The sequence below is a fragment of the Pecten maximus genome, chromosome 3 (assembly GCF_902652985.1).
Source record: "Pecten maximus chromosome 3, xPecMax1.1, whole genome shotgun sequence".
Taxonomy (NCBI): Eukaryota; Metazoa; Mollusca; class Bivalvia; order Pectinida; family Pectinidae; genus Pecten; species Pecten maximus.
The window spans coordinates 22,477,181-22,501,950 of record NC_047017.1 but is presented as its reverse complement, the minus strand read 5'-3'; the positions used below and the strand labels follow the sequence as shown (position 1 = coordinate 22,501,950).

Sequence of the window (24,770 nt, the reverse complement as noted above, 5' to 3'; positions counted from 1 at the left end):
TAGTACATTAAGTTGTGTGTTATCAGTGTGTTTAGTACATGGAATTGTGTGTTATCAGTGTGTTTAGTACATGAATTTGTATGTTATCAGTGTGTATAGTACATGAAGTTGTGTGTTATCAGTGTGTATAGTACATGAAGTTGTGTGTTATCAGTGTGTATGGTACATGGAGCTGTGTGTTATCAGTGTGTATGGTATATGGAGTTGAGTGTTATCAGTGTGTATGGTATATGGAGTTGTATGTTATCAGTGTGTATAGTACATGGAGTTGAGTGTTATCAGTGTGTATGGTATATGGAGTTGTCTCTTGACTTTATGTCCCAAACTTATAGTGTGACTTTTTCATTGCAACTATACTGGTGATTAACGAACAAAAATACATATAATTTTCATCTTCGCTGTTTGGACGCCTGTAGAGGCATGGTAATGTTAAGGTATTTCATTTATCAGTGAAATTTCTGTCCATAATTCTTCATTATATGCTTCGTTAATTTATATTTCTGTGGCTCCTAGTTTGTGTGCCGTGTATATTTCGATTCCTCACAATCCTTTTTTTTCATTGCTCCCGTAAAGTCCTTGTTGGATTCGTTCATTCGGTACCTGAAATGTTAAGAAAAAAAAATCTAAACTAGTGCGATGATATCTAATTTTTCCTGTTTGTTTATAGATATATAAGTTCCTCGGTTTGTTTGTGAGTATTGCCGCATTTGTAACATACAAATGTACATCGGAATTTGTCGGCAGGCATTGTTCCTTCGTGGTTGTCAATCGGACGGGCTTACTGTTCCACGGTTGTCCACGTACTCTGTGTATAAAGAACACCGATTCAACTTTGCCTCATTTCTTAAAGTGGTTTCCTCTACATTCCCGGCTTCATTGTCCTCATACTTCACTTTGTTCAGATCACCTCCTTCATTTCCTTCTCATCAGCTTCTTTCTGCGGCTTCGTCTTTACTGGATTGATCCTTTATTCCATATACAATAATGTTGGCCTCGCATGTTTTCTGTTTTACTTTTATTGATTTCCGTGATAACATTCTGCTGGGTAGCGGTACATGTGTATTTATTTATTTTGTTTGTTGATGCTGTCTACTTTCTTCTACATTTTTCTTAAAATCTTGTCAAATTATCTTGCTTATTTGTTCCTCGCTGCACTTACCGTGCATGCTATTCTCCAAAGATTTGATTTCATTTCCTTTATTTGTCCTCTTTTTCGTTCAATGTGTATCTCCGTTTTAGGTTTGTTTTTTTTCCGCGATTCCAAGACAAGAGTAGGTAGGGGGTATGTTCGATTTCATGTATGTTTTTAAGAACGTGAATGTGGTGGCATATGTATAAGCTGCTGCTACTTCTGGCTGGGCGATTAAGTGCACCTAAATCGTGCTTGATCAGGGCACGAGTCATGAAATTGTCTTCCGTCGTCACCTGTGTCATAATGTTATACATACAGTATATCTCGTCGCCTAAAGCACCTAAGAGTAAGTACATTATTTGAGAAAAAGTCAATGTAAAGTTAGTTGATTAGGACATAAGCAGCATTAAAATTACTTATTGTAAATGTACACTTAAACAAGGTTTATTGAGTGTTAGAAGTCAGGTTACATATTTCTGTTGCAGGCAATCTCTAAAGACTTCAAAATGCAAATTGATGGTCTGTCTGCAACTGCAAGGAAGATCGATGAAGTCCATTTCAGTTTAGAAAAAGAGAGTAAACAAACGTGGTATGATGTTTGTCCGAGATGTAAAGAGAAGGTAAACAAATATAACATTACACAGTATCGAGACGTAGAATGTCAAACAGAAAACAACGAAAATCCTTTAACAAAGGCGCTACTGGATGGTTTAAACGGACGTCTAACTTTTCGTCTGTGTGTACCTGAAGAATCCGGATCAGATCTTGAGCAGTGGTGCTTGACACCATATCTGTCAACTGGTTGTGAGAGACAGGGTACTGGCCGAATATTACATACACACTTTACAGACGATTCATCAACTCAGCAATGTAACGAACTGAAACAGGCTGTTGAAAGCGGTATGTATATAAGGTTTTATACTGTTAGATTTGTTTGCCTTTTTCTCTTCAGTCTAAAAGTTGTAGGTGAGGAAATTAATACATTTCTATAAGTAAAGTGACATACAACTTTTGAATGAATGAGCGGATCATGAATGGACACAAAATGTGAGGTACTGACGGAAAAACGTTTTTAAAATTACATTACATTAGTAGAATAACATATATGTATTTGTTTGCTTTCCTATATATTTATAGAAAGCCACCAGTTTCGTTTTTATTCAGACATCTCTTTTTTTCAAAAAGGGACAATTACACAAGTTACACAATCTACTTAACTCTATATATTGTATACCTAAGCGTATATTTATTTTCATATAAACATAATTATATCACTTGCTTTGGTGATGACACGTAGCAAACCGCGTGGTGTAATCAGCATTAAAGGGAGAACATTCTAACAACGTCTGCCTGTGTTCACATCTGTCTGCGTTGGATGTTCATTAAAGAAAATATTAGTGTAGATTAAAATAGGACTGCATCCATCCTACGAATGAATCACTTTATCGACGAACATACCTTTGTCATTCCAACCGTAAAAAAAACGTATATTATTATCATATCACAGAAAAGATCAAATAATCGGGTCGAGTCCTTGTCCGGTGATTTACACATGATGATGCAAAAGTCACCAGAAGTAATACCACACATACTGCAACTCCGAATAGAAAACAGATTGAGGGGCATGTTTAGCAGAAATAGGATAGTGATGTATTTCACCCTAAGGATCAGAATATGGTAACACCATTGGCAATCCTCAGGTTTCACCTTATTGTATAATCCTACGGGTTGAATATTTCTATCCTACATACAAACATATGAAAGAGTCTTGTAATTTCTGTACATTTTACAAGTAGTTGTCATTTTGGTAAAATCATTTATCATTTATTCTACCTAAAAAGAAATGCATGTGCTTCTCCAATGTTACTCCGTAAATCAATATCTTCTATGTTAAGGCTTTGACAATCATTCCATAACCACAGTACAGAACATTAATAAGATGACGCCTAAGATTAGCTCGTAACGTTATTGTTTATTATAAAGAAAAAGAACAGACGACGAAGTGGATCAATTGAAGTGATTCATGGTTCACTGGATATTGATATGAACATATCAATATTCATAATTGATAGCGGAAATAAGAAACGCACATTCGGTTTTTCTAATATTACTTTTCGAAACGTGGTCCAAATTCAATTAAATTTCACACTGAGCTACCTCCGTGCAATGTTGGAATGTTATTCAGTTAAAATTCAGTTGACCGTGACCCCGCAAACATTGGAACAGTACAGATCAGTTACACAACATTTCTTTTCGAAACGATTGTGCAGCGAAATGCCACGATTGAGTGTTGTCGGTTGAGCCATTGCTCTGATAACGCAGGGATATTCGCAACGTCATGTAGCTCAGCAATATGGTATACATGAGACAACAGTATCACGTCTAGTTGGGCGGCTCAGAGCCACAGGGATATTTGGTGACCGTCTCAGAGCCACAGGGATATTGGGTGATTGCTCCTTGAGTGGATGCCAAAGCATTACGTCGCGACGTCAAGATAAAGGCATATGTCTCTCGCACCTCCCTTACTGATTTCAGACGGCGACGGAGACGGCACGTCAAGTTGCCAGTACTCACGGTCTGCCATTGTGTCTAAGAACAGTTAAGCATCCGTCGCGGGAGTTTCATTAAGACACGACGTCCCTATGTTGGCCCGCCACTTAAGCGACGCTAACGTCGAATGCAGTTGCTGCTTGAACATGCACTAATTCGGTTCCGTTTGGCCCATGGAAGACAAGACGCATGATGTTTATTGACGAGCATCGCGTTACGCTTTACAGGTAAGATGAACGATAACGTGTCTATCGACGTCATGGTGAGCGATACTCTGACGTTGGCATAACGGAAAGCAACAGATTCGGAGGGAGGTCTGTTATGGTATGGACAAGGACATCTCAAGGCGTGAAAACACTTCTCGTGGTTATCCATGGTATCCATACAGCAGTGTGACATCGGGATCGGGTCTTAAGACCATACGTTCTGACGTTCTTGCTCTTGTCCATCGACGTAACCTTACGTTACAGCTGGACAACGCGAGACCCCGTGTTGCTAGGGTTTGTCGTGACTTTCTGGCTCTGACCACCATACAGTCCAGATATGTCCCCAATCGAGATTGTGTGGGACGAGCTAGACAGGAGGGTTAGGAAGCGTGTCAACGTCCAATATAACGTCGCCTAACTCGCGCAGGCACTTATTCAGGACTGGAATAATATCTATCAAAGGGCAATATAACGACTTGATGTAGTCAATGTTAAGGAGATAAAGAGCAACGACTGGTGCAAGGAGTGGGAACACACGCTACTGATTTGGATCAGGAAACGGCGTAGGGTACTCTTGTCTGAATGATATTCACGCATATACGTCTGTGATAGGGCAACAAATGTCATCAAAATATTTCCGCTAGTATATATATATAAGTGACCATTCAATATATATTTTAAGACATAGTATCTAATCAGACAATATATAAGAAACCAAAATCTTATAATGACTAAGTCTAATGGACAATGATATTATATGTCCTCCATAGTACTCTTAAGAACGTAGATAATCATGCATATACAGAGACGGTCAGAAATCCATCAAACAATACTAACAGCAAAAACTCTTAACCACTTCTATTAGACTTTGGACTGAATAGCAACATAATATGTGAGAAAATTCACCTATCAAAATATATTTTGATAATGAGAGCAGCAGATTTAAATACAATTATTTTAACATTGAAAATAGAAAACGGCAAATACTGCATGCTAGACTCAAGTTAAAATGCAGTTCATTAAACTAATATCTTTTTCGGAAAAAAAACCTCGCTAACTCACCATGTTGCACCAGTGGATTATGATAGAAGACATTTTCCATTTTCTATTTAGTTGTATTATACTCGTATCAGACAGCAATGTCTTTATATGATATCGGTAATCTTAGCGGAATACGATATTTTGGACAATTAAATTATGTTTTATGAAGTTATCACTCGCTTAAAAATAGTGAAAATGAAGAAATATTTATTTCTGTGAAGAATTTTATCTGTTACGGTAAAAAATAAATAAATTCAATGAAAGTTTAAAATTTTAGCTTGTTTCCTTGACACCACTGCGGGTACGCCAATTGCTTCTTTCAGTTAATTATTTCATTCGAACAATGTTTTACTCTCTAGTTCACAAATTGTACATAATTGAAAATGTCAATAACATATACGTTTGTTCATCTTTATTATTTCGTTAATCAGGTAAATACTATTTTGTCTATTAGTATCTCTCTATTGATTGTGTGTAAATAATGGCGTATTTGTTTCCCAGGAGAGGAATTAATATAAGCTTATATCTTGTTTTCCAATCCTACTGATAGATGTTATTGTATTATGATGTAGTTAATTTTTTAATGAAATATTGATTAAAATAATAATATTAATTTCAATTCTTCTGAACTTCTTTCATAATAATTAAGTTTTCTTTGTTCTCATGTAAAATTGTACATAAAACATTATTTAAATTATGAAACAAATTTTGTTTGCAAACTTCTGTAAGAATCCGCTACTACCCCGATGAAACTAAAAAAAATGACATCAATGCTTGAATATTCTCCTGAAACATAATAGAAGAATGATGCATTATGAACAATATATTAAATAACTACTCCATTAAAATGATGATTTTTCAAGCATTGCATTTATAATACATATAATACAGAGAAGGAAACCATTTCATCGGACGTGAATGCAGTGACTGATAGTTTGAAAGGAATCTTCCCAAAGCTTCCTGAAGAAATCCAGAAATTGGAAGATACGATTGGTACGTATGAATTAATATCAAAGTTGTTTATATTTGCAACAGAATCGATGCATGTATTTTGGTGGGATGTGATTTAAAGCTTGCATGGTATACATGTATTTTTGTCACTGAACAGTTGACGTTACTTTTAACGGACCTGTTTACAAGATACCACAAAAACTATGAACATGATATATTTTTTTTAACTTCATTATGTCCGTAAAACATAAGCCAATTAATACTGATGCGAGATTTCTGTAATCATCATACTTGTGTTTGATAATTGAACATGATTCATTCATTTGGTTCATACATTATCCAGTTCTACTCTGGAGCAATTATCTGGTGGTCAGTCTTAATGGTAAACGGTCAGTGGTCATGTCATATTTTACCATTTCTGCAATAAAAAAAAAATGAATTCAAGATATTTCGAAGCCCCCCACAGCAAATCTAATTCATAATCAAACCATAGCATTCATCATCGTGTTCTACACATGAGTAGGTCTTATCAACCAGGGATGCCAATAGCTGTATTGTGGGGGAACATTATTTGGACTATTGGGGTTGGTGTTTCCACAACACCAATGGTCTCCCATGTAGCAGTTGTAAAGCAAACCAGACTCCTGATGTACATTGGTCTGTCTGTTCACTGTTTAATGAGACTCTATAATTTTAGGTATATATTGATTAAGACAGCATAATATATTTGTCGTGAACAATGATACTAAATGAATGTTCACTGTAAGCATTATGGCCCCGAGAGACCCTGACGTAAGGCACAGCAGTTATTTCTGAATTACAACCTCGGACAGTTCTGCCAATATTTGTCCCTAAACAGTTGAACAGGTGCATGTTCGAGGCCTCTATCTTTTGCTAACAGATAAATGATGGAATTAAATGGTCGATTGTATGCATCCAGAGTAGCATGGCTCTTTAAGGAAGGGAAAAGGGAACGTACATGTGAGCCGTGAGATTAAACTGATTTGCAAGTTGTGGCTAACGAGAATGAGTGCCTTTAACTCAAATGGCAGACAGTATCAGCTGTGAAATTAAGCTTACCAGGTGTATGGTTCGCTGTGATGTGATAATTGTAATAAACATAGAGAGAAAAGATGGTACGAAATATTGAAAGAACGTGATGTACACGCCGATTTTGCAAAACAAAAGTACCCATCTAGTCACGTGGATGATTGCGGCAAATAACCCCCCTTTAAAGTGTTTAAAGGGGCAGTATATCTGAAAAATCCTATAGACGCTTTCATAGAAAATATGATTTTAAAGAAACTTGATATGGCAGTTCTATTTGCATGTTGTAAAGTACAAGGCCGAAAACTCCGTCGCGAGCAAAACGGCACACCACCTCACTTCGACTAAAAACACACGGTGACACCGTAACATGCAATTATTCGAATACAAAAGTTTTAGCAACTACCAAAATGATTCAGTTGGAGAAAAGGAAATGACGATCTCATCACTAACATGCAAACATGCTGAGTCATCCGTTTTCTCACAAACGACGTCCTAGCACCTGTAAAATAAATTATGCCGAGATGGCCAAAAGAGTCACCTGTCGACAGTCGATTTTTAAACGCATGACCTTTCAACCCCATATGTAAATGAGGAATCTGCACAGGCTGAGAGAGCAGTTCGCAAAATGGTGTCCCGAAGGAGGAATTCTTTGATGTTTTCACGGATTATTTTGTTTTCGATATAACAGTTCGTACTGTAGGTACACGGTAGGTTTAATGATGTATGTTTCTTGATGACGGCCGCACCGTGTCAATTGGAATACATGTATTTTTAGTCGATTGAAGTGAGATGGGATGCCGTTTCGCTAGTGGTGGAGTTGCCAACCTTAGTCTTTCCACAGTACATATACCACTGCCATATCAAAAAAAAAATTCTATCCAAGCGCCTGTGAGAAATCCTGCTACCGCTTTACCAATAATACCACACACAGTCCTCTTTCCGAACAGGCATCTGTGTGTGGATTTCAGTGAGAGGACAGTTTTCCAACAACACTGACTTTCCATCGAAAGTGGATATAAATTGTAGCCACCAATCTTTGCCTTGTCAAATCTTACCAGCAATACGGATCTCGTGAGGTTTATGCAAATAGCATTGATGATTCTGCTCAAGAAAAAAATGAACACCGAAACTTACAAACGCTGCTCAATGCAATTTCCCAGCAAGAGTTTGCAGTTCTTTTTAAAAATGCCCTGATTTTGTAGAAGATAGTTTTTAAATGTTTTTTTTTATTTTTTTTGTTGTTGTTGGGTTTTTTTACCGATCAAAGTAACATATAGACTGCATTGATATTCTCATTGTTTTACTAACAAAAACAGAAAGCAAAGACAAAGAACTGTGGAAGCTTAAAGAAAAGAATAATACATTGAAAAAGGAAGTTGAAGCCCTTCAGTCGGAACGAAAAACCTTGCGTAAGGAAAATGGAACACTAAAGGCCTACCGAAGAATTGAATGGTATGTGTACTCCTTTACTTCAAAGACTATGATATATATCGGTTTGGGTCAGTTCTATTCAGTAACATGCATATGTTTATAAAATCTTGTCCTTGTTCGAAGATCATCATCATCATGAGAGAGAGCATCTTCGAAAATCCAGGGATTGTGTTCACATTTGCTCTATTCATCTCTAGAATATGTCATAGCAAAAGTTTAAAGGAAAAAGCTCACTTATCAGTTAATGTACATCAAACAAATATTTAGGTCGATAACCTGTTAAAATGCCTGTGTTAATCAAAAACAGCTAAACAATGGGCCAGAGATTTTTTTTTCCTGACACCAAATAATAGCAAGTTATATGCCTTCAATTTTGACATGACATATTCAAGGGGAAAATGTATCTATGTTTTTGTAACGACGGTGTCACCACTAAACCAAGATTATGTACATGGTGTTTGTATGCATGTTGTTGTGTGGTGGTGTACTAATAGAGCTATGATCTAAAACATATTTTCAATGATTTTTTTATGATATTAGGAAAAGTATTTTATACACAAACCTTTTATTTACAGCCTGTAATAACATAGCACGTTTGATACCAAACGCCATGTACTTTGTAAAATTACAGAAGGAAACATATATACCTTAGAAAGTGAAGTCGCAAAGAAGAAGGAAGCATTACAAAATTTGCAAAATCGTCTAGAGCAAGAAATGTTCACAATCGGTAGGTAAATCATATATTTCAACGCCATACCGGTGCTGTAGGTGAACCTATATAAAACTAAGCGTAATTTGATGTATAACTTAGATTTTATGCTCATTTTAGGAATATATCTTTTTTTCATTTTAATGAATAGTAGCTTATCCGCAACGACAAAGAACAGTATATATATTTTCAAGGTATGGGTGGGTGGGTGTGCGCGTGCATTGAAGTATGGAAATATTTCTCAATATGGTTCCATATCAATCATGAAAATAACTAAATATTATACACAGCAAACGTTTCATGTAATACACTAATAGATTAGGGCAGGTAAAACACGCTTTTCAAAATGTATGATCTAGAAATTATATTCCTATAGTATAATATATTCATTGTTATTATCAATAACTTCTTCATTCACTCATTTTCACTCACAGGTCGACATAATTCATTGTTGATTTCACACATTTATTTTGAATCTAACTTCTGAAAGGTACTCTAAATTAGAATACACATTTAAATGAGTGTTATCATCATATTGTTCAGTTGGCAGGAGTCGGAAAATTGCGACGTAATAACGGTTGATGTCATAAGAATAAATACAGTTTAAATCGATGGAGATCATGTTTTAATTAAAACACGTATATTGTAGCAGAAACACAACAATTCCTTAATCTTATTTATAAATCCTAGCTGTGTTTTGCCAGAAAGAAATCATTCAACACTGGTTTACAGGAAATGCAAGCTAAAACAAGTCATGTTTTCTGAATTGCATGTGTTAACAAGGTGCATACAACGTATGCATTTAAATGTATGTCCAAATTAATATGGTGGATAAACTTTGATCAAGGGAACAGATTGCAGACAATATGTCCATATTTAGGTCAACGAAAATAATAACAAATAATATCTAAATTCTTAATAAATATTCTAAATATACACTGAATACCCTAGTTTATTGATAAAAGATATAAGCACACAAAAGTTTATTCTTTATTTTGGTGTAACACTGTTAATTTTGTTATGTACAACAATACACCATACATCACCTGTCTAACGTTTTGATTATGATATTGACGTGTTCACTGTTTCACAAGTTTTTGTATACATGAGGAATCTTGGATACTTCTGAGAATTTAAGTCCGTTGTGTTATGGAGGAGTACACCTCATCTGCATTTTACTTAGAATGGAAATATTTTCTATTTCATTAGTTTTCTTAAATACAATCGCATTCGTTACAATCGCTGCTTTTATTGTTGCTTTAAATACATTTTTCTTTTAATGTTCCTACTAATACTCCCATTTTGCCTGATGAGGACACCGGCACGTACTTTGACATTTGAGGGATGTCTCGAGAGAAAAACTTAATAAATCTTAAATTATATTAATATACAGGTTTGATGTTCTCAAGCATGATGTACACGCATGGTAGCAGAAGGACTTGACACAAATTCGTAATCAATATATGCGGACGTGTATGCGTGCGTGTGTGATACATATGATATATATGGACTTTGGAATCTCTCCTTATACATAAGATGGATATGGCTATACTCAAAAACAGAGTATTATCACGACCTACATACAATTTGACGTTAGGAAGAGGGTAATACATACGATTATATATATATCATAAAACATTATTGGTTTATACATTTAAGGTAAATATGGTTAATTTTGTGTGTGATAGAGGTACAGATGTGTATGTCCTTATCACTATGGAAATCGTTATGCTCCCTTGTAGTCAAACATATAATTTTGATATGATCATTAATCTTTGTTACGTATCATATTCATTCCAAAGAAAAATCACATCCATGTAAACAAGTGCATGTTATGCATGTCCTACTCCGTGTATACGCGTGTTTCAGGACAATTTCAGAAGACGGTCTACTGAAGTAACTTTTTGATATATATTTGCTTACAAATGCTACATAGATGTCAATATATTTATATATATTTTAAATTTATCCTATCATGACAGTACACACATTTTAATGAATTCATTGCCTATGCTGATTTACATGTATCGAAGGGCAGTACGCGAAATTCGCGTAAATGTCCACGTGATCAGGTAAAAACCCATCGTCGGTAGCCCACAACACTCTGTACGACTCACGATGACGGTAAAAACTTGTGTAATCGTCAACAGGGGGGCTGGAGTTCAGTGTTCAGTATTTCCAATGTAAGTTTCATTTATTACGATGCTCTGATTTTTTTGATTTTTTTTGCAGTTTTACAAAATGTTAATGAAAATAATCTAATTAGCGATTTTTCTATAAAAAAAAAACACCAAAATACCTTAAGTAACATAATTACACATTATACACAAAGCTCACATACAACAACACATACATGCAGAGATTACATTACGAAGGAATTTAAAAGCAATTATCAATGTCAAACTTGCACGAAAAAACATTCTGAAAAGGTCAAAAGTATTCTATTAGCCCGTAGCATTATCGTGTTCCCTTGCGATATACCCCTTACCAAGTAACATATACCCCGTGCAATGTATTATGTGCATCATGTACCATGTAGCTCGTGTAAAACTTACCATGCATCGTGTATCCCGTATCGAGTATCGTGTATCCAGTACCATGAATCGCATGTATCACACACCATTCATCATGTATCCCGTACAATGTATCGTATGTTTCATGTACCATCTATCGAATGCAGGTTCTAGTTGTGTACGTGCTAATGTCTGTGTCGGTGGTCCATGTCGAGGCAAAATGGGAGATGGCTAGTTTAACGCCCCAGGGACTATTCGGGTCCGTATTTTATTGCCTATACTAATCACAAGTCCGTACATCCGACGTCTGTCCAACATACATGCGACTTCTATAACCGATCCATTCCGTCGAAATATCTTACGGCGCCTAAAGGAGACCAAATGCTCCAGTATACTTTGTTTATGTACATGGGTTTTTTGTCACGGAATGAATTGAAATATATTCAAACTTTTAAATTCTAATAGACTCGTGGACTTGACCGCACACGTTATCTTTCAGACAAACGACTTCGTTTCCAGAGATTGTCTCAGAAATGTCCCAACTTTTACAAAGTGATAAACTGCAATGTGCAAATATACCTTACAGTTTAAAAACACTACAGAGCAAGGTCTAATTCGGTGCTAATATAAGGAAACAGGGAATATTATGTCATATAAGGCGATATGACGTCATGAATTTTGTTGAAATTTGCGCCAGTAATATAAAATAATAGTATCTGTAGCCATAATTATCTCCAAAGGTGATATTTCGGTAACATGACTTAAATTAACCCAATTGCAGAAATACGCCACCATAGATTCAATATGGCATAACGATCAGGTGAAAGTAATTTATTTCTAAAGGTGAAAGAGATCGCATGATACACCAACTGAAACAAGACTATCAGATACAGAAAACCTGTTACGAAGAAGACATCCGGAAACTTAAAGAGGCGAAAGAGACACTAGCCAATACAAACCGTGATTTAGATCGAGCCCTTCGTAAGTAAAAGTACTCTACTATTATATTGGATGATATTTCCAAGCACAGATTATTTACTTTCTAATTATTCAGTTTGGATAAAGCACAGGATTATCACGTATGTCGGGCCCTCATATAATGATAGGTATTGATGTATGCATATGTATTGAAAAATGAGCCATATACTAATATAATTAATTCTTACTGTTCTAATGGATGTTTCTATTGGACATTTTAATATAATAGAAAATTTGTTAAATTCTGTGGTAATTTACCTCTTAACAAATGTTCGCTTGAAGCCAGGAAACAATTGTATCTACATAACTTAATAGCACTTTAAGTATGTTTTCCTTGATACATTTATCTTCTTTTTGTCCAGAATACGTACATTTTAATTCAGTTTGACAATGCTCAGAAATATGGCAGGCTGACCTTAGGGTATTTGATGCACAGTTTAAATGAGGATTAACTTTAATATATATTCCTTTATGTTAGGGAGCTGTAACACACAAAAATATGAAAGCGAATTTCCATATGACCCCAAGGTCAGCTTCACTTATAGCCGTCGTGCTGTGTGCGCCGTGCGTAATCAAGGTTTTCCTGAACATTACCTTTTCTTCACAAGTTCCACCAGTGGGATTAAGCTATAACTGTCCTGAAATAATCCTGAGATAGCCTTGACCAAGTGTTGTTATCTTTTTGGTCAGTCCGACATCCAAGCTGGCGACTATTACCGCCATGTTGAAAAACTAATTTTAGACTTCTTCTCCAGTTCTATTGGTGCCATCGACCTTAAAAGTGGTAGCAATATTAAGGAAGGGGAACAAACAAAGTGTTGTTATGTATCGTCCTCGTGAAAATGTTGACACGACATCAATGGCGGTCTTTTTGTAACATGATTGCACAATCATGGGTTTTCTGAACAACATACATCTTAAACGTCTTCTCAAATTCCCTTCAGCATTAGCTTTCCTGAGATGGCCCTTATCAATTGTTGTTATTTTGTTGGGGACGGTCTGCAATCCAAGCTTCTTATCTATCACTATACTTCTACTGAGTGTGTATACTACGATAGCACGAGTGTCATGCATATGGACTGTCGGCCTGTAGCTGTTGGGGGAATAAGCTCAATTTGACCAATTAGGCATATCTATACGTCTTACCACAAAAATTCAATCATCTCATGCAAAAATCAAAACAATCTATGAAGATACCTCCCTTCTTATTATATAGTTCATATTTGTTGTATGTAAATATGTTTAAGTTTGTTTACCTGTTAAATGTAAGGAGAGGACTTATATAGGCTCTGCCTGATGTCCAATCCTATATTGATATTAACATCAGTCAATAAAATATGTTGAAATTGAATAGCACGAGGGTCTGTTAACGTCAAATGACCGTTTTGGCCTCTTGCTTATATTGTTGGCTAATATTATTTGGAAATAGCTGTATTAAAGTATTATTTATTCTCAAATGTAGACATGACATTTTTGCTAGGTAATCACAACAATATAAGACCAGCTCAATATAAATCCTTTAAGGTATTACAAAGGAGCAGATGGAACGCATGTCCTTTGTAAAAACGGGTCAGACAACAGAGCAATTGGATTCAATCCAGAAGGGGGAAAGTTGCCTGCAGCTAGACCTTAATGGACAAAAAGAAACTAAAGACGAGAACAACAAACGATCGGACAGAAATAGATCACAGGGTAAGTATCTTATATTTTAAACATGTTTTTTATATAAATATTAGGAAATATATGTCCATGTTATACAATACAAAAGCATTATATAGAAAAGCATAATAATCCCGAAGACGTTAAACGCAAATTTGTTTTTATTGTAATTAAAATATTTTTTTGTTGGCTGTCGTATTCGGTAATCACGTGAATCCAGACAATATGAACTAAACAATTAATTTTCTATCTAACAAGATGGCGGCTATGCATTTTTTCAGCGATAAAGTATTGTTTATAAGGAGTTTGTAAAGTTTACAATTTTTTTATATGAGATGATTATCATCATAGGATTGATAACACTTCATATATCATATAATAGCGGCTATGCATATGATTAATCAACTTTTTTGTTAGTGCTAAACTGAAAATTTAAGTTTTTAAGTTAGGTGTATGGCCATCTCAATACAACATTATGCCGTTTGTTTCGATTTCACCTTCAAAGATGGCCGTATTTGACAGCACCTAAAATTTACTTGCTGTGTGATTTTGTTTTAATTTGGTACATACAAATGATCTCACAATGACTTTATCCTATGAAAATGTATCAAACTTGTTCAATATTACCATTTGACATAGCCACGAGTGCTTTCATATACATGTATATGATAATGTGTCTGAAAGCCGTCGAATGAATTTCTATATTGGTCAGGCAAATTTTCTACAATCATGCGATAACATAGATAAATTTTGATGTCATATATCACCAGTGATGTCGCAAAGGTGTTTTATGATATTTATTTACATAATGGAACATGCCAGGTAAGTGGTAAATTGAGTTACGTGTTTAACTCTACGAGCAATATCAATTCTCTCATGTGGACAAAATGGCTGACATTTCTTAGATTCTGATCATTAGTAAAACCATACCAGATTATGGTGGTCATCGGGAAATATTTCAGGAGAAAAGGTCAGGCTTTAACATCCTTAAATCCAGTTAAACATCTTAAATATGATTTTAGCGTACATGTGTATATACATCTTTTGATTATTTTGAAACATTAAAATCATATGTATAAGACATATTATGAACCCTACAACATATTAATTAAACGCAGCTTATTTTTTGTCGTCTTTGATCAGGATTACAGAGTAAACGGTCACACTTGATTGCCCAACAAATATGTCTATGATATACATGTATATGTGATGAGAGCCAATTAAAATATGACATGTCCATATTATACAGACACTGATGACGATCAACTAAGCCTACTGAAGATCGAAAAGGAAAATATAACGAGAGAAACCAAACTACTTCAAGAGAAGAATGAACAGCTCCAAAAAAGTTTACAAAACCTTGAACAAGAGAGCGAAAGAAAACAAAAGGACCATGAACAGCAAATAACAGATTTGCGAAGTCATATCACCACGTTAACATCGACAATTTCAGTTTTACAGGGCGAAGTAGGTTAGTGCAAATACTTTGCTTATCAAACCGGTTGAATTGGGAAAGTCTCTTACACTATCGCTATCTGCGAATGTGGATGATTTAATGGACATGTGATTCTGGTAAAGTATGGCTCAGTCGTGTGTAGGGGATCATGTTGTTCTGAAAGAAAACAATGGTAACGTTGTTTATTCCTGTAGATTATCCATGAAACGAAATATTGGTCGAAGATGGTTTTTCTAGTTTTATAAGCGTCCATGGCTGTCTTCATCTGCTGTTCGGTCGGGGGAGCCGTTCGTTCGTTGAAGATGTTTTATCTGATATTGCGCGACAGTAGATTTAGCTGTCCTCTTTTTAATTCCGGGCACAGAAAAAAATATAGAAAATATAGTGGTGATATCTGTATTTACCGCTGTCTAAAACGTGAAAGGGGGTAATATTTATGATAAGTCGGCTACCTTCAAGTACGACATTGAGTACTGATCGGCGAAGGTGTGACGCATTCTGCATTAGTTTATTTTTCATACAAAGTGGCTATCATTTCGTAAATCAAAAGTATACTTTAAAGCCTCCGAAGAAAAGAACTAAATCTGACCATTGCGTTCCTTCGTTAAAAGCATTTTTTCTTGAAGAAACCGAGCGAAAAAGGGAATATTTTGAGTTTTTCTCAGTTAATCAAACATTTCGCACATTAATATTTGAGGTCACATAAGGGAAGCTCAGTGACCTTTTTCCAGTCCGACGTTACCATTTTGATATTTTCGACATTTCAAAAGCTCTTGAACCCTTTGAGATGAGATTTTATAAAAATTGCAAATGACCAACCAAAATTGTAAATGATAAGTCTTAAACATCAGGCCTAGGAAGTGAAACAAAAAGGGTTCAAATGAAGTGAAATTTCAAATATCATTTTCCCACGACCAAGATATTGTAGAATTAAATATTTTTCATGCATGAAAGGATCTCTATTAGATTATTTCGATTGTAAATGTCATGGTCACTGGGCTTCATGTTTTCCTCTGAGGAGGGAGTGAACTTTGCAATACTTTATATAGGAAATCACATTTGTAGCATTATTTGTTTCAATATTGGACTGTTGGGAGGGACTTAACTTTACTATTATTTATATAGGCACTTGTTATAAGTATCCTTTGCATACATAGATTGTAACATGATTAAAACTTTTAAGCTCATGGGTCTCTTGTTTTGTTTCCATATCAAACAATTATAAAAGGTATGTTTGAACTGTTGATATGATTGTTACTAGGAAAAGTATCGATATATAACATCGTTCGCATGAGTATATAACTATTGAATGCAATGGACATATTTTTGTATTAACAGTTTTGAAAAATGAGGAGGTACGTTCGTTGAAAGATGATTGTGAAGGGCTCAAACAAAAGATCGGTACATTAAAAGAAGAAAAGAAAACATCAAAACAGGATATGAAGGTTCTCGAAAGTCGGGGAAAGGAGCTGGAGTCAAAGAACAGGGATTTGCGTGATGCCCTTGGTAAGATATGTGATATTTGTACGCAACTTATTTATAATGTGAATGTTATAAGTCCTCCATCGACAACCGGGAGGACAGGGCAATAGTTTTGGGTCGTGTCCGTCCGTCTGCGTTTTATCTTGTCTGGACATTGTCTCTTACACTACTGGTCTCTGGAACTTCATATTTAGGGCATAGTTTGGATTGGGTTATGCTGAGTGGCATGGAATAAACATAGGCCATTCTGACCTACATTTTCAACTATGACCTCCATCAAAGAAAATGTCTTTCGGCCTTCTTGTCACTGGAACTTCATATTTGGGACACATGCCCACCTAGAATAGGTATTCGAGGTATCAAAAGTAGGTCAGTCTGACTCATATTTACCTTCCACCTACATCAAGAAATATCGTTTAGGCATGATCGCTGGCATTACTGGTCAATGGAACTTCTTACATGAAACATGGGTTCATCTAACTTGGTGTGTGGGTTCACTTAGATTGATCCACTGATATCACCCATTGAAGTCAGTGATATTCCTGATTTCTTTTCACATTTACACCAACATTGGCACATTCTTGGTATATAATGTCACATCCAATGATGGATTGAAACTCATTAAATTTCCCTGTTTTTAATGGTATATATATATATATATATAAATGATGTGCCAGAGTAAATAACAATGGAGTGTCATGGAAATATTCCTGTATTAACAGATTCGAAAAATGACGAGGTACGCTCGTTGAAAGAAGAATGTGAACGACTCGAGCAAAAGGTCGGTAAATTAAAAGAAAATAAAACGACGTCAAATATGAATTTGACAGATTTGGAGTCCAAGAACAGAGATTTGTATAACACTCTTGGTAAGATATGTGATATTTTACCCAGCGTATTGATTGATATTAAAGTGGCATATTTTTTAGATATTTTGTAAAATAAATAAATTATGATAAAATTCTGTGTAAGGAGAAGATTATTCCAAATTTTGAATTCAATATATATTATGCACATTTTTATATTCTCTACCACGTGATAGCAGCGATCGTTACAGTTATTGACAAGCCATTTCTCTTAGTCACGTGGTTGTCCTAGAAAGACAGCTGGGCAAGCTTTTAAGGTATCTAACAAAACACATATCCTATTTTACCCGAACGTCTTCAAAAATTGAAGTCAATTTTGATTAAAATTATGAGGATCACACCAATAAGAAACAACCAAAATTCATTATAGGTAAAAGTTGAATAGATTCATTAATTCACGAATAAAGCCTTTGCTATTCCCATTACATTCCAATGTTAATCATGAATTAATATATAATCATCATTACAAGAGATGTTTCCCTGACAAATACTAAAATATACATTGTAAATGTGAACAAAATTTGTAATATATCAAAATGATAACGATGGCACTCAAAAGTTCATATAAAACTAATTAATATATTTCAAGTGTGAAAACCAGTATCAACAGTTCCAAGGCTTTAGTTTGATATCATATTATTTTTTACAGTGTACATTTCGAAACTAGATTTTATATTTGTTTTTATTATGTCCGTAGGATAAAGACTTGTAGGATGACATTTGATACTAATCAGTTTTATTATTCTCTGAATTCGAAGAGAAACACCAGTTGTTAAATCGTTTAGACCTTAGTTGAAAGCACATTAAATTAGTGGATTGTGCCTACACAGGGGATATTTTGTTGCGCGCTGTAATAGGACAGCAGTTAACCCTATGAACGTATCTGATTTGAATAATAAGAAAGTCTGTAAAAAAAAAAGAGAAAAGAAAAAAACAAAAACAAAAACAAAAAATCAGTGCAGTTAAAAGAAAATCACTGTGTACAATAAATTAATGTCAACCGAACTGGTAAAAAATTTATATGAGGGATATTTACAATAAAGTTTTCAAAATTAAGCCGCTTACGTATACGCATACGTATATCGGGACGTATATGAAAGGGAGCATTCATTAATGCATTAATCTGAGAATTGTTTTATTATTTTATTATGTATAGTCATTCAAAGTCAACATTAAGGTTCATGACCACACTTCTGAAATAAAATATCCGTTCAGATTTATTTTACCTGTAAACCCAGGGCTTCTTACGAAGCGACTACGGTAATCACACCTGACCTTGTATGCCAAGGGTTACTGAGACGACGCTCTCAGTGAATCGTATTGTAAAGTCGTTTTTGACCGCAGACACTCTACTGACTTCCAAACAGGTTTTGCTGGTGAGGTACTGCATTGGGTATTTAACAAAACTGAAAACCGTTGTTATGTAGGATTCAATTGAAAATATGTACTGTATCCGTAATGGACCCCAGGTTACCTTGCATATTTACAGGGACATACTATTTGTGTATTTCACCTACACATTGCCTAATATTAGCAAATCCAATAGCAAACTTCTATTTCCATTCAAAAAATCCAGAGCCATATCTGGAACTAGCATCATTATAAAAATAAAACAAGTTGTTTATCCATTTATTTGAAAGATACTGCTAGCAATAATTTACCTGCGTATTGATTATGAATATCAAAACATCATTGAAACATGTACCTACCCCGCTCTGAAGTGGTCTGTTGTTACATACGTATACTTTTGCAGCTTAGTTTTGATAACTCCGTTGTAATTATTATCAGCACAGAAGCAGAACTATTTTTCTTAACAATACAACGACCTTGCGATTTTCACCTTAATCGTTTATTATAAATTGTTGCAGAAAGACAACTGGTCGTTCAGGCGGGCTTGTTTACTATGTATGATTCCTGTTACGTATATGTTTTCTAAATAGGCATAATGTTTCCTTTGCAGATAAAAAAGATAGACAAATAAAAACCCTGGAGAAGGACACAAAGAGTCTGAAAGACAAAAATATGAACCTGAGATCAGACCTGGACAAATACGATGAAGAAAAAAAAGGTTTATCAAAAACTGTTCAGTCACTAGAAAAAAACAAAACAAAACTGGAGTCAGATCGGGAGAAAAACAAGGAAGAAATGGAAAGTTTGAAAAGAAACGTTGAGACACTTGAAAAAGAACATACAAAACTGGTTTCAGACCTGGAAAAAAACGAGGAAGAAAAGGAACATTTGACAAAAAACGGTGAGACACTTCAAAGAGAAAAAACAAAACTGGCGTCAGAGCTGGGGAAATACAGTGAGGAAAATGAAGCTTTGACAAAAACTGTTGAGTCACTAGAAAAAAAGAAAAGAAAACTGGAGTCAAATCTGGAGAAATACAGTGAAGAAAATGAAGATTTAACCAAATCTATTGAGTCACTTGAAAAAGAAAAAACACAACTGGTTTCAGACCTGGAAAAAAACGAGGAAGAAAATGAGAGTTTGACAGGAACCGTTAAGAGACTAGAAGAAGAAAAAACAAAACTGGCTTCAGATTTGGAAAAAAACGAGGAAGAAAAGGAACATTTGACAAGAAACGGTGAGACACTTCAAAGAGAAAAAACAAAACTGATGTCAGATCTGGAGAAATACAGTGAGGAAAATGAAGGTTTGACAAAAACTGTTGAGTCACTAGAAAAAGAAAAATCAAAACTGGAGTCAAATCTGGAGAAATACAGTGAAGAAAATAAAGATTTAACCAAATCTATTGAGTCACTTGAAAAAGAAAAAACAAAACTGGTTTCAGACCTGGAAAAAAACGAGGAAGAAAATGAGAGTTTGACAGGAACCGTTAAGAGACTAGAAGAAGAAAAAACTAAACTGGCTTCAGATTTGGAAAAAAATGAGGAAGAAAAGGAACATTTGACAAGAAACGGTGAGACACTTCAAAGAGAAAAAACAAAACTGATGTCAGATCTGGAGAAATACAGTGAGGAAAATGAAGCTTTGACAAAAACTGTTCAGTCACTAGAAAAAAACAAAACAAAACTGGAGTCAGATCGGGAGAAAAACAAGGAAGAAAAGGAAAGTTTGAAAAGAAACGTTGAGACACTTGAAAAAGAACATACAAAACTGGTTTCAGACCTGGAAAAAAACGAGGAAGAAAAGGAACATTTGACAAAAAACGGTGAGACACTTCAAAGAGAAAAAACAAAACTGGCGTCAGAGCTGGGGAAATACAGTGAGGAAAATGAAGCTTTGACAAGAAATGTTGAGACACTTCAAAGAGAAAAAACAAAACTGATGTCAGATCTGGAGAAATACGGTAATGAAAATGAAGGTTTGACAAAAACTGTTGAGTCACTAGAAAAAGAAAAATCAAAACTTGCGTCACAGTTGAAAAAACACGAGGAAGAAAAGGAACATTTGACAAGAAACGTTGAGACACTTCAAAGAGAAAAAACAAAACTGATGTCAGATCTGGAGAAATACAGTGAGGAAAATGAAGATTTGACAAAAACTGTTCAGTCACTAGAAAAAGAAAAAGAAAAACTGGAGTCAGATCTGGAGAAAAACGAGGAGGAAAAGGAAAGTTTGACAAGAAATATTGAGACACTTCATAGAGAAAAAACAAATCTGATGTCAGATCTTGAAAAAGAAAAGAAACGAATGACAGGAAATGTTGAGACACTTAAAAGGGAAAAGGCAAAAATGACGTCAGATCTTGAGGAAAATGAGAAAGAAAAGGAACGTTTGACGTTTAGGGTTCACGCACTGGAAGAAGAGAATGAAACACTACAAGAGAATTTAGATCGATTGCAAACTGAATCCAGAAAAGATCTCAATTCTCTGTCATGCAACATTGAGGAGTTGAACCACAATATTTGTAAGCTAAAATGTTATTGATATGTTACGTTCAACAGTTTTTGCTCGAACGCTGTTTTTCTTTGATTTAACTGATTTTTAATTTTAAGAACTATTAACATAAGGTTTTGCTCAGTGATGGCAATTTATTGATAATAATAGTGTAATAATTTATATGATTACAGAAAACATCTTCACGTCATTAAAGGAACTCCCTTACATGAACAACTGTACCGTTGAAGTTTGATTCGGTTATGAAACTAGTTCAGGAAACTGTATTTGATTATTTTTGTTTGTACCCGTGTCTGTTTTCCGTAGGCGAAAAAGAAGAGGAAATCCAACATATGAAAGAGGAGATACTAGAATTACGAAAACCAAAAAAGAAAGATATAGGTATGTTAATGATATATACACTACAATATTTTGAAATTAGTCATATGCATTGCCATTGTCTCCGATATTTTATACGAGTAAACGACAACTTAGCCCGTCTTGCAAATATATCTATTCTCTAACAAAATTGGTAATTAACGATAGAGCCTTCAAACTATGACAAATTTGACTTCGCTTTGAAAGAATAATATTATTAATTTCCTTCTTTGATAAACTATTGAATATGTTTTGTTTCTCAAATACTTGATACCTCTGAGTGTCATCGTTGCATAATCATATTTACAATGTTTAAAGAGGGACCTAACTTTATGTTAAATACTCTTTCGTCTTAAACATAATTATACTTGTCCCATATAAACATTATGTTACAGTTTTAGGAATACGGTATGGTAATTCTATTGGAAAGACAATGCTTGATATGGTGACGAAAGAAATGTCCAAACGTTTAGAGCTGATGATTGACATGACAAAGTTCAGTCTTGCTGTCAAGCTATATCATAAGGGATCCGACACTCCGAAAGGTCCTCTAGTCGTGTTATGTTTGAACATGTCAAGAGTTGGAACAAACATACAGGACGCACTATTGGGAATCGAAGGTAAAGCTATATACTACTGGTTAGTTTATGTAACAGAAGTTAATTACATGTAATAGCAACAAAAATGACATTCTCAAAACATTTATTATCTAGAGGATACATGATAAAACTACTTTGAAAAACTGGTGTTGTGCAATTGGAGTCATGGAGACACGGAAGTTGAAGAACCATGGCAGAACGATGAATAGCGATTATTCAAAGTTCATACATTATTCATAGTCAAATGAAGGTATTTTTTGTTTTTGTTTTAACGATGAAATAAATATTTAATATTCACTCTCAGCAACAGATTGTCCACCAGTCATATACGAATCCGTTTCCATCTTAAGTTCATGCAACAGATGTCGTTATTTCGTATAAGCTTTCTATAGGAATCAAACTCAGGACCCCTAAGAGTCGATGTGAATTATGACATTCATTTGTATTACTTAATGGAGTGTTACTTATGTCATTTGTATTGTATTTTATATGTATTTCAATTTGTTTTAACTGTTTAATTACAATCGGTTCTTTTCCTCAGTCGGCAGTGATGTAACAGTGCTGGTGCTCCACCATACCAATAAGGAAAATCTCTCATCATTGACACCCACGAGTCTTCGTGTCACTGGCAAGGAATTCAGACAGCTTGGTGCTATCGTCGACATGGCTTTCAGTAGTGAGAGCGGCTTGTATGAATGTGATCTAAACACCGCAACTATGGCCAAGATGGCAGCAATCCTCACGAAATGTTGAAACGCGTTTCTCGCAGAGACAAGACAAAAAAACGAGGTAACCTTTTCTTAGGTATCAAGTGAACAAGCAAGATCTGGCTGTTCTTAGACATGCTGTTACTCAAGTCGAAAGAAAATGTAAACTGTAGACAAATTAGTTGTTTGTGTGATACCGTATTGATTAACAACATTGTTTAATGTATGTACATGTATTTAGCATAATTGTTTCTCGCTTTGAAAATAAGTGATAGTGCCTCTATTCTGAGATAATCGAATAGCATTGAGTAAAATTCATGCCAAAAAAATTTAAAAGGGCATAGAGATCAAAGTTCAATTATCCCATATAAACTTTCATAAAACTTGATTTCCATTTCATAATATGTTAGTGCTTTGATAGGTTTAGATGATTCAAGTTAATTATTGATATCATTTTGCATGTATAAGTGATACATATTGAAATAATTGACATTTTACTCTATCCTGTAAATTTTGTATTCGCATCTCAGCTCATAAACGACAAAAACAAACTATTAACTATAAACAATCATTTATTGAATCGTTCAAACTGACAACTTCTAATGAAATATAATAATGCCTTAATAATATTCGTGTTCTGCTTTACTTTTCGTTGTTATCAAAGGTTGGTTTTTTAGTTTTAGTGATATCAATAGTCTATTTGAATAGTAAAAGTTATCTAAAGTTATTGCTTAATGGTACGTCACTACATCACCATATCTATCAGTTTACCATTGTGTTACATATAACGTGACCATCAATATTTCGTCATCAATCTGATTTTAATTGACTTTGGACTTTTTTTCCACGAAAGAACTACCTAAGCTTACGTAATGACCAAAGCATTAGATAAATTTATATATTTTATAATATTTAAATGTCAGTAGTAATTCTTTTAACAGATATAATATCTGTGTCTAATAGCACAGAATCCGTGGTATTGTTTCGCACATATTTACTAAGATTCTTCGAAAAAAAATGTTAGTGATTGCTCAATTATTCTTTAATTAACTCAATCAACTACTTCCATGACATACAGGGTAATGCAAAAATGATACCTATCGTAAGCATCATGTGATAATTTCGACAATTCTAGCTTGCTTTAGAATCTTAAGTTACACAAAATAATTACATGTATGACATATTTAATATTTCCTGAAACTAATTTGATGATGCATTT

The 24,770-nt window shown here is 34.7% G+C and overlaps 2 protein-coding genes across 2 annotated transcripts; both read left to right on the top strand.

Annotated features, from left to right (window-relative positions):
- The first annotated feature begins 1,350 nt into the window (after window positions 1–1,350).
- LOC117322658 lies at window positions 1,351–8,943 on the top strand. Its single transcript, XM_033877594.1, has 4 exons — window positions 1,351–2,032; window positions 5,821–5,922; window positions 8,247–8,382; window positions 8,937–8,943. Exons 1-4 carry the CDS (start codon window positions 1,639–1,641, stop codon window positions 8,941–8,943), a joined length of 639 nt encoding a protein of 212 aa, XP_033733485.1. The 5' UTR covers window positions 1,351–1,638.
- A 53-nt stretch (window positions 8,944–8,996) lies between these two features.
- On the top strand, window positions 8,997–23,831 carry LOC117323581 (intracellular protein transport protein USO1-like). The gene is made up of 9 exons (XM_033878888.1): window positions 8,997–9,088; window positions 12,427–12,564; window positions 14,086–14,253; window positions 15,470–15,691; window positions 17,015–17,182; window positions 19,985–21,898; window positions 22,195–22,269; window positions 22,641–22,865; window positions 23,386–23,831. Exons 1-9 carry the CDS (start codon window positions 9,076–9,078, stop codon window positions 23,595–23,597), a joined length of 3,135 nt encoding a protein of 1,044 aa, XP_033734779.1. The 5' UTR covers window positions 8,997–9,075; the 3' UTR covers window positions 23,598–23,831.
- Window positions 23,832–24,770: the final 939 nt, after the last annotated feature.